The sequence below is a fragment of the Electrona antarctica genome (genome assembly GCF_951216825.1).
Source record: "Electrona antarctica genome assembly, chromosome: 21".
NCBI lineage: Eukaryota > Metazoa > Chordata > Actinopteri > Myctophiformes > Myctophidae > Electrona > Electrona antarctica.
In genome coordinates, this window is record NC_136802.1 from 2,463,397 (window position 1) to 2,473,396 (window position 10,000).

General features: G+C 48.3%; 1 protein-coding gene across 1 annotated transcript in view; it reads left to right on the forward strand.

The window, feature by feature from the left end:
* The window catches only part of LOC306913720 (potassium voltage-gated channel subfamily KQT member 2-like), a gene marked incomplete at both ends in the record, with an annotated part of 36,295 nt that overhangs the window by 2,534 nt on the left and 23,761 nt on the right, over positions 1-10,000 (forward strand). The window contains 7 exons of the mRNA XM_079490534.1: positions 1,484-1,640; positions 2,927-3,017; positions 6,053-6,179; positions 6,951-7,126; positions 8,830-8,955; positions 9,555-9,665; positions 9,994-10,000. The exon at positions 9,994-10,000 is cut by the window's right edge and continues 89 nt beyond it. Coding sequence (XP_079346660.1) covers positions 1,484-1,640; positions 2,927-3,017; positions 6,053-6,179; positions 6,951-7,126; positions 8,830-8,955; positions 9,555-9,665; positions 9,994-10,000 — 795 coding nt within the window. The remainder of the gene's footprint in view (positions 1-1,483; positions 1,641-2,926; positions 3,018-6,052; positions 6,180-6,950; positions 7,127-8,829; positions 8,956-9,554; positions 9,666-9,993) is intronic.

The following is a 10,000-nucleotide window of genomic DNA, read 5'->3' on the forward strand; positions in this document are numbered from 1 at the left end:
CGGCTAAAAACAACGACAACGTTTCGATGTAACTATAACGTCTTCGTCAGGTCATGAAACCAGAGGTTTTTTGGCTCCCAGCTGTAAATAACGTTTACACTGTCACTTTACAGCACATGTCAAATATGTAAATGTTTCTCAATCAGAAAATCAATCAATCGGAGAATCGATAACGGAATCGATAAGATTGTCAATAATGTATTGGCAGCCAGGTTCATTAGCATGGGGGAGGGGTCCTCAAACTGCGTCATGTTGAGGACCCCTGGCCCACATTTAGCCCCCCACCCTGCCCCCCCATGAGAGAGGATTTAGGAAAGTATCAGAATATAAAACATTTTCACAATTGTTCAAGATCTTTCAAAATCTTTCGAAAAAAGCATATCCAAGAAGTGAGCTTTCAATACTGTATATTAATATAGCCTACACGGTTAAAGTGATGCAATATTATCTGTGTTAGCTGGGGACCCCCTGAAGGACCACTGGGGGACCCCTGGGGCTGGGGACCCCCTGAAGGACCCCTGGGGCTGGGGACCCCCTGAAGGACCCCTGTGGGACCCCCTGAAGGACCCCTGGGGCTGGGGACCCCCTGAAGGACCCCTGGGGCTGGGGACCCCCTGTAGGACCCCTGGGGCTTGGGACCCCCTGAACGACCCCTGGGGCTGGGGACCCCCCGAAGGACCCCTGGGGGACCCCCTGAAGGACCCCTGGGGGACCCCTGAAGGACCCCTGGGGCTGGGGACCCCCATTTATATTGTAAAATCGATGTTAATTTTGAGTTACAGACCCATTTGGGCTGAAATCCGCAGATGCCAGCAAACTGGCTCCATTCCCATTGACATGCATTGGCAGAATCCACCCTCAGAGGTAGAATAAAAGTGTGGTGTGACCGTGCCCAATCCTATACCACTGGTCCCCCTGAAGGACCCCTGTGACCGTGCCCTATCCTATACCACTGGTCCCCCTGAAGGACCCCTGTGACCGTGCCCTATCCTATACCACTGGTCCCCCTGAAGGACCCCTGGGGCTGGGGACCCCCTGAAGGACCCCTGTGACCGTGCCCTATCCTATACCACTGGTCCCCCTGAAGGACCCCTGGGGCTGGGGACCCCCTGAAGGCCCCCTGTGACCGTGCCCTATATATCCTATACCACTGAATTCCTCACCGGAGGGAGTATTTTCTTTGCTGCAGGTGGATTGGACGACAGTAAACGAGTGTTAATCTTTGCTGCAGGTGGATTGGACGACAGTAAACGAGTGTTAATCTGTGCTGCAGGTGGATTGGACGACGCTAAACGAGTGTTAATCTGTGCTGCAGGTGGATTGGACGACAGTAAACGAGTGTTAATCTGTGCTGCAGGGGGATTGGACGACAGTAAACGAGTGTTAATCTGTGCTGCAGGGGGATTGGACGACAGTAAACGAGTGTTAATCTGTGCTGCAGGGGGATTGGACGACAGTAAACGAGTGTTAATCTGTGCTGCAGGGGGATTGGACGACGCTAAACGAGGCAGCATCCTCAGGACAGGACCCAGAAGTAGGAAAGCGCCCAAGCGGAACGCCTTCTACCGCCGTCTGCAGAACTTCCTGTACAACGTCCTGGAGCGACCGCGAGGATGGGCGTTCATCTACCACGCCTACGTGTAAGATGTCTGTCTGTCTGAACACCTGTCTGTCTGTCTGTCTGTCTGAATACATGTCTGTCTGTCTGTCTGTCTGTCTGTCTGTCTGTCTGTCTGTCTGTCTGAATACATGTCTGTCTGTCTGTCTGTCTGTCTGTCTGTCTGTCTGTCTGTCTGTCTGTCTGTCTGTCTGTCTGTCTGTCTGTCTGTCTGTCTGAATACATGTCTGTCTGTCTGTCTGTCTGTCTGTCTGTCTGTCTGTCTGTCTGTCTGTCTGTCTGTCTGTCTGTCTGTCTGTCTGTCTGTCTGTCTGTCTGTCTGTCTGTCTGTCTGTCTGAATACATGTCCATCCATCTGTCTGTCTGTCTGTCTGTCTGTCTGTCTGTCTGTCTGTCTGTCTGTCTGTCTGTCTGTCTGTCTGTCTGTCTGTCTGTCTGTCTGTCTGAATACATGTCCATCCATCTGTCTGTCTGTCTGTCTGTCTGTCTGTCTGTCTGTCTGTCTGTCTGTCTGTCTGTCTGTCTGTCTGTCTGTCTGTCTGTCTGTCTGTCTGAATACATGTCCATCTGTCTGTCTGTCTGTCTGTCTGTCTGTCTGTCCGTCCGTCCATCTGTCCGTCCGTCCGTCCGTCCGTCTGTCCGTCCATCCGTCTGTCTGTCTGTCTGTCTGTCTGTCTGAACAGCTGTCTTTCTGCATACTTGTCTGTCTGTCTTTCTCTCTGAACAGCTGTCTTTCTGCATACTTGTCTGTCTGTCTTTCTCTCTCTGTCACATCTGTGCGTGCGTGCGTGCGTGCGTGCGTGCGTGCGTGCGTGCGTGCGTGCGTGCGTGCGTGCGCCTGTGTGTGTGTGTGTATTGGTTTTAGATTGTATGTCCACATCTGATGATGATGTGGAAAAACATCGCTATAGCAACCTGACACCTGACCTCTCCCTCAGCCAATCAGCACGTCTCCTCAGAAATAGATTGAAAGCGGAGGAGAGGAGGAATCCGTTTGTAATTAAAGGATCACTTCACCCATTTTCAAATTACATTTAGTTCCATTTGTACACTCTCTGAATTATGGGGGTACTTGACATTGAAAGGTTTGAGAATCTAGGAATGAATTAAAATCACATGAATAATCATTAATGTGCAGCTAAGTTAGTAGAATTATAGGAATATTTGCACTATTCCACAATCTCCGAATGCTATATATGAAGTCTGGAACTACACTTCCCGAGAAACGAAGCTGGCATTTCCATTCACGAACATATATTTTAAAATATCTTAAAATTTTTTTTTTTATATATACATTTCTGTCTGTAGTTTCCTGCTGGTGTTCTCCTGTCTGGTCCTGTCGGTCTTCTCCACCATCAGAGAGTATGAGAAGAGCTCAGAAGACGCCCTCTATATACTGGTTAGTTCTACTAGTACTATTACTATTACTACTACTACTACTACTATACTACTACTACTACTACACTACTACTACTACTACTACTGCTACTGCTACTGCTACTGCTACTGCTACTACTACTACTACTACTACTGCTACTGTTACTGCTACTACTACTGCTACTGCTACTGTTACTGCTACTGCTACTGCTACTGTTACTGCTACTACTACTGCTACTGCTACTGCTACTGCTATTGCTACTACTACTACTACTACTACTGCTACTGTTACTGCTACTACTACTGCTACTGCTACTGCTACTGCTATTGCTACTGCTACTACTACTACTACTACTACTACTGCTACTGCTACTGCTATTGCTACTGCTACTGCTACTGCTACTGTTACTGCTACTACTACTGCTACTGCTACTGCTACTGCTACTGCTACTGCTACTGCTACTACTACTAATACTACTAGTCTACTACTACTACTACTACTACTACTAATACTACTCTACTGGTTAGTTCTACTATAGAGCGCCCAGAGCCATCTAATAGAAGAGTTGCGATATTGAGGGGGCAGAAAACAGCCTGGTGGTCACGTGGTTCATGTACTTGCGTTTGCCCATAGACTCCAATGCATTCAGTAAACTTCCGGTTTGTCCCTATTTGAATCCTTCAAATAGGGACAAACCAATAGAAGTCTATGTAGGAGAGCCTTGAAGAAGGAGAATACCCCAATACTAATGGATTAAGGCACTTTATTTATAGTTTCATTCTGGTAAGGTATGCTGCAATAGGCAGCAACGAACGCGTTTGGGCCAACGGCCTTCGTCAGCGTTGTATATGATATTGTAGTGTTTACGGTCCCTCAAGCTGACTCACTAACTCAGAAAATAAAGGGAGGAAACAGGATTAACGTTTAAACCAGAGAACCGGTCTCTGTCTTTATTCCTGGGGGGTTGCTACAATCTATATATACAAGTGAGAAGTTGTACCCAACCCAGGAAAAGGGACCCAAAGTCACACACTGCATACATCACTGACACGTCACTGACACACTGCAACACACTACACTCACACGGCAGTGACGTCACACACTTACCCTCCGCGTCGTTCGGCCGCTATCTCCTCATATCGCGCCGAACGCCGACCCTCAACACCACCCGCGGAACATCACTCATTGCACTGACACCAACGTTGCCTCCCTTCCACACCCACGCCGCCATTGTATCTCTTTACAACAAACAATATCTCCCCAAGCACCCACACCCTTGCACGCACACACTCACATGTTGCCAGGTCTATGAAAACAAGCCCAGAAAATATGCCATTCAACACGCTACTTACAACTCGCTTACAATTCGCAGACCTGACAACACTGCATCCCGTGATTCCACTCTTTTCATTGGCTGCGCCGCCGACATTGTTGTCACGTCTATGTAAACAAGGCCGCAAACCCTGACTTCCTACAGCCTACAGCCTATACTTTCACACACTACCACTCGCTTACAATACGTGGACCTGGCAACACTACATCACCCCTTCCCAATGGCTCAACATCCCACCACGTCACCCACGTGTGTTTCGTGTTACCTTTCACACTTCCGGAAACACTACCGCAAGTTACACAGTACACACACACACACACACACACACACACACACACACACACACGCGCGCGCGCACACACACACTGATTCTAACTTGGATGGAGAGCGCCGCGATTACATACACAGTTACAATAATGCACACACGACCGCGTCGACACCTGGCGTGGTGCAATCGGGACGAACCGAGGCGCATATATGGATAACAACAACAACACCAACACTACACGCACACGCTGCAACACAACACGTAAGTTACGTATGTAACTATGGTTCTATGAATCCTGGATGACTGCTTAACACTGGATGATTTGCGTCCAGTGTTAAGCACTGCCTCTGGCAGTCAGTAAGGATGAAATAGAACAGCTGTGTACAACGCAGTGTCACTGCAGACACGCGATCCAGCTGAAATGGCACGCACACACACACACACGCCACAAAACGCTAATAATAATAATAATAATACAACATTAGAACACTACACTAATCATAACAACAGTACAGAGAACAGTACAGTACACATGAGTATAGTACAGTACAGAAAGAAAGCTCACATCAGAATATTAATCCATGTAATAATAATAATAATAAAAAATAATAACACAACACTAATAACTATAATATCAACAGTACAGAGAACAGTACAGTACAGTACATCAGAATATTAATCCATGTAATAATAATAATAATAATAAATAAGAACACAACACTAATAACAGTACAGAGAACAGTACAGTACACTACACATGAGTACAGTACAGTACAGTATACTGTTCCTGCGCCTTGCCATGCTCTCTTTCAATCATAATAATAATAATAAATAAGAACACTACACTAATAACAACAATAATATCAACAATACAGAGAACAGTACAGTACACATGAGTACAGTACAGAAAGAAAGCTCACATCACAATATTAATCCATGTAATAATAATAATAATAATAACACAACACTAATAACTATAATATCAACAGTACAGAGAACAGTACAGTACATCAGAATATTAATCCATGTAATAATCATAATAATAAAAAAAAATAACACTAATACAACAGTACAGAGAACAGTACAGTACAGTACACATGAGTACAGTACAGTACAAAGACTTACAGTACAGCACAGTACAGTACAGTATACTGTTCCTGCGCCTTGCCATGCTCGCTTTCATATACGCAAATACACAAAACCAAACAGGGCCACTCAGCCAGCTTGGCAACTTTGCGCTTTCCAAGCAAATCCATAAATGAAAACATCATGGGTTGCCATTGCCTTCTTCCCATTTGCGACGCATCGCATGGCGCAAGGATGAGCGGGCCGAAGTCCCGCGAAATTCTAGTATACAACATAGTTTTACTGAGGTTACATTTAGGAATAGGGTTGGGTTTCATTATTAATATAATACAGGAAATCGTTAACATGAAGTGATGTCGTTTTGAACAGGAAATCGTCACCATCGTGGTGTTCGGGGTGGAGTACATCGTGCGGCTCTGGGCGGCGGGATGCTGCTGTCGCTACCGAGGATGGAGAGGACGGCTGAAGTTCGCCCGGAAACCGTTCTGTGTTATAGGTCTGTCTCTACAGCTCCGGTGTGTGTGTGTGTGTGTGTGTGTGTGTGTGTGTGTGTGTGTGTGTGTGTGTGTGTGTGTGTGTGTTTTGTTAAGTCTCATGTTGCATCACACCGCCAGTTTCAAATATAGCCTACAGTCTGCCATTCATTGTCAATGGAAGCCAGCGACATGACGATGCAAAGCAAATTTGATTGTAGTTGCTGCAAAAAATGCAGATGCAACTTCCAGATGCAAAGCTACAAAGCTTCATGCTGTGATTGTTGTTGTTTTTTTCTATTTTTCTTGACAGATATACAAATAGCAACAGAGCGACAAATTTGCTTTGCATCTTTGCATCTGCCTTGTGTGAACGCACCACCAGAGTTATTCAGACTGGATAATATCAACTCTCTCTCTCTCTCTCTGTGTGTGTCTGTGTCTCTCTCTCCCTCTCTCTCTCTCTCTCTCTCTCTCTCTCTCTCTCTCTCTCTCTCTCTCTCTCTCTGTGTGTGTGTGTGTGTCTGTGTCTCTCCCTCTCTCTCTCTCTCTCTCTCTCTCTCTCTGTGTGTGTGTGTCTGTGTCTCTCTCTCTCTCTCTCTCTCTCTCTCTGTGTCTGTGTCTGTGTCTCTCTCTCTCTCTCTCTCTCTCTCTCTGTGTCTGTGTCTCTCTCTCCCTCTCTCTCTCTCTCTCTCTCTCTCTCTCTCTCTCTCTCTCCCTCTCTCTCTCTCTCTCTCTCTCTCTCTCTCTGTGTGTCTGTGTGTCTGTGTCTCTCTCCCATCGGTCCTGGTCAGACGTGATGGTGCTGATCGCCTCCATCTCGGTGCTGGCGGCGGGGACGCAGGGCAACGTGTTCGCCACGTCGGCCATCCGCTCGCTGCGCTTCCTGCAGATCCTCAGAATGATCCGCATGGACCGGCGAGGAGGTACCTGGAAGCTGCTGGGGTCCGTGGTGTACGCCCATAGCAAGGTACGTTAACTCTGGGGTCTGTGGTGTACGTCCACAGCAAGGTACGTTACCTCTGGGGTCTGTGGTGTACTCCCACAGCAAGGTACGTTAACTCTGGGGTCCGTGGTGTACGCCCACAGCAAGGTACGTTACCTCTGGGGTCCGTGGTGTACGGCCACAGCAAGGTACGTTAACTCTGGGGTCTGTGGTGTACGCCCACAGCAAGGTACGTTAACTCTGGGGTCTGTGGTGTACGCCCACAGCAAGGTACGTTAACTCTGTGGTCCGTGGTGTACGGCCACAGCAAGGTACGTTAACTCTGGGGTCTGTGGTGTACGCCCACAGCAAGGTACGTTAACTCTGGGGTCTGTGGTGTACGCCCACAGCAAGGTACGTTAACTCTGGGGTCTGTGGTGTACGCCCACAGCAAGGTACGTTAACTCTGGGGTCCGTGGTGTACGCCCACAGCAAGGTACGTTAACTCTGGGGTCCGTGGTGTACGCCCACAGCAAGGTACGTTACCTCTGGGGTCTGTGGTGTACGCCCACAGCAAGGTACGTTACCTCTGGGGTCTGTGGTGTACGCCCACAGCAAGGTACGTTAACTCTGGGGTCCGTGGTGTACGCCCACAGCAAGGTACGTTAACTCTGGGGTCCGTGGTGTACGCCCACAGCAAGGTACGTTAACTCTGGGGTCTGTGGTGTACGCCCACAGCAAGGTACGTTAACTCTGGGGTCTGTGGTGTACGCCCACAGCAAGGTACGTTACCTCTGGGGTCCGTGGTGTACGCCCACAGCAAGGTACGTTAACTCTGGGGTCTGTGGTGTACGCCCACAGCAAGGTACGTTACCTCTGGGGTCCGTGGTGTACGCCCACAGCAATGTACGTTAACTCTGGGGTCCGTGGTGTACGGCCACAGCAAGGTACGTTAACTCTGGGGTCCGTGGTGTACGCCCACAGCAAGGTACGTTAACTCTGGGGTCTGTGGTGTACGCCCACAGCAAGGTACGTTAACTCTGGGGTCCGTGGTGTACGCCCACAGCAAGGTACGTTAACTCTGGGGTCTGTGGTGTACGCCCACAGCAAGGTACGTTAACTCTGGGGTCTGTGGTGTACGCCCACATCAAGATACGTTACCTCTGGGGTCCGTGGTGTACGCCCACAGCAAGGTACGTTAACTCTGGGGTCTGTGGTGTACGCCCACAGCAAGGTACGTTACCTCTGGGGTCCGTGGTGTACGCCCACAGCAAGGTACGTTACCTCTGGGGTCCGTGGTGTACGCCCACAGCAAGGTACGTTACCTCTGGGGTCTGTGGTGTACGCCCACAGCAAGGTAGCGTTGATTTTGGCAGCAAATTTATATTTTTGTTTTAGTCATAGTCTTTGGAATGTCACCTGGAATGAATCACATTTTAGTAGTTAATTTAGTCGACTAAAATGTATTTTGGCGGGCCTTGATGCCGTTGTAATGGCTCATTTTACACTTGTTGAAGATAGCCGATCTACAAGCTCACAACGCGTTGCGTTGTGAGCTTGTAGATCTGCTATTTCAGCATGCAACCAAGTGTAAAATTACTTATACTGGATCTCTTCTCCACTAGTCCCTTCCTAACATTTTAGTCTAGTTTCTGTTGACGAAATTGTCAATAGGAAGGAGCTGATAACGGCCTGGTATATTTTATTTTGAAGGAGCTGATAACGGCCTGGTATATTTTATTTTGAAGGAGCTGATAACGGCCTGGTACATCGGCTTCCTGTGTCTCATCCTGGCTTCCTTCCTGGTTTACCTGGCGGAGAAAGAGGACAACGACATGTTTGAGACGTACGCTGACGCCCTCTGGTGGGGACTGGTGAGTATTACTGCCAACGCTAATCTCAGCCATTGTTTTACTGGCGGGAGTAGCAGTTTTATTAGCACTAGTAATGCTGTAAAACAAAGTAACCTACGTTAATTCAGTTGTATGAAATGTTTTTGTCCGATCTAGTGGAAAGGCTACTCACATTAGCTTCGGATTGGCTATCTGTTGTTAGCCATGACACTGGACTGCACACAATGCACACAGGTGCGCATGCACGCATTCAGTCGCTTTAGACTCCAATTCCCCGTCCCAGGCGGCATTTCTGGTCAAAACAACACTTATTGCACGGAGACTGGCGGTCGCAGTAATGGTGCGGAGAACAACACACACCATTAAGCTGACACAACATCCGGTCGCGTTGTTTTGCATCTTCAAAATAAGGGGTGAACGGGGCGATATCCTGACATATAGTAATCATTCTTTTATCCACCAGTGTTACTGTCATTAATGGCACGCCTGCGCCGCTGCAGGAACGAGCTGATAGGCCAGTTCTGTAAGGCAGCGCAGAACTTTTAACGTTGACTTCTGATGCTGTGATTGGCTAAGAAGAAAACCCTCCCATGCCTTTATTCCTGTCTCCTTCCTGTCAGATCACCTTGACAACGATCGGCTACGGAGACAAGTTTCCGATCACGTGGAACGGCCGCCTGCTGGCCGCCACCTTCACTCTGATAGGCGTGTCCTTCTTCGCTCTGCCTGCTGTGAGTCTGTCTGTCTGTCTGTCTGTCTGTCTGTCTGTCTGTCTGTCTGTCTGTCCTGACCTGTCTGTCTCTCCTTACCTGTCTGTCTCTCCTGACCTGTCTGTCTCTCCTGACCTGTCTGTCTCTCCTTACCTGTCTGTCTCTCCTGACCTGTCTGTCTCTCCTGACCTGTCTGTCTCTCCTTACCTGTCTGTCTCTCCTGACCTGTCTGTCTCTCCTTACCTGTCTGTCTCTCCTGACCTGTCTGTCTCTCCTTACCTGTCTGTCTCTCCTGACCTGTCTCTCTCTCCTGACCTGTCTCTCTCTCCTGACCTGTCTGTCTCTCCAGGGCATCC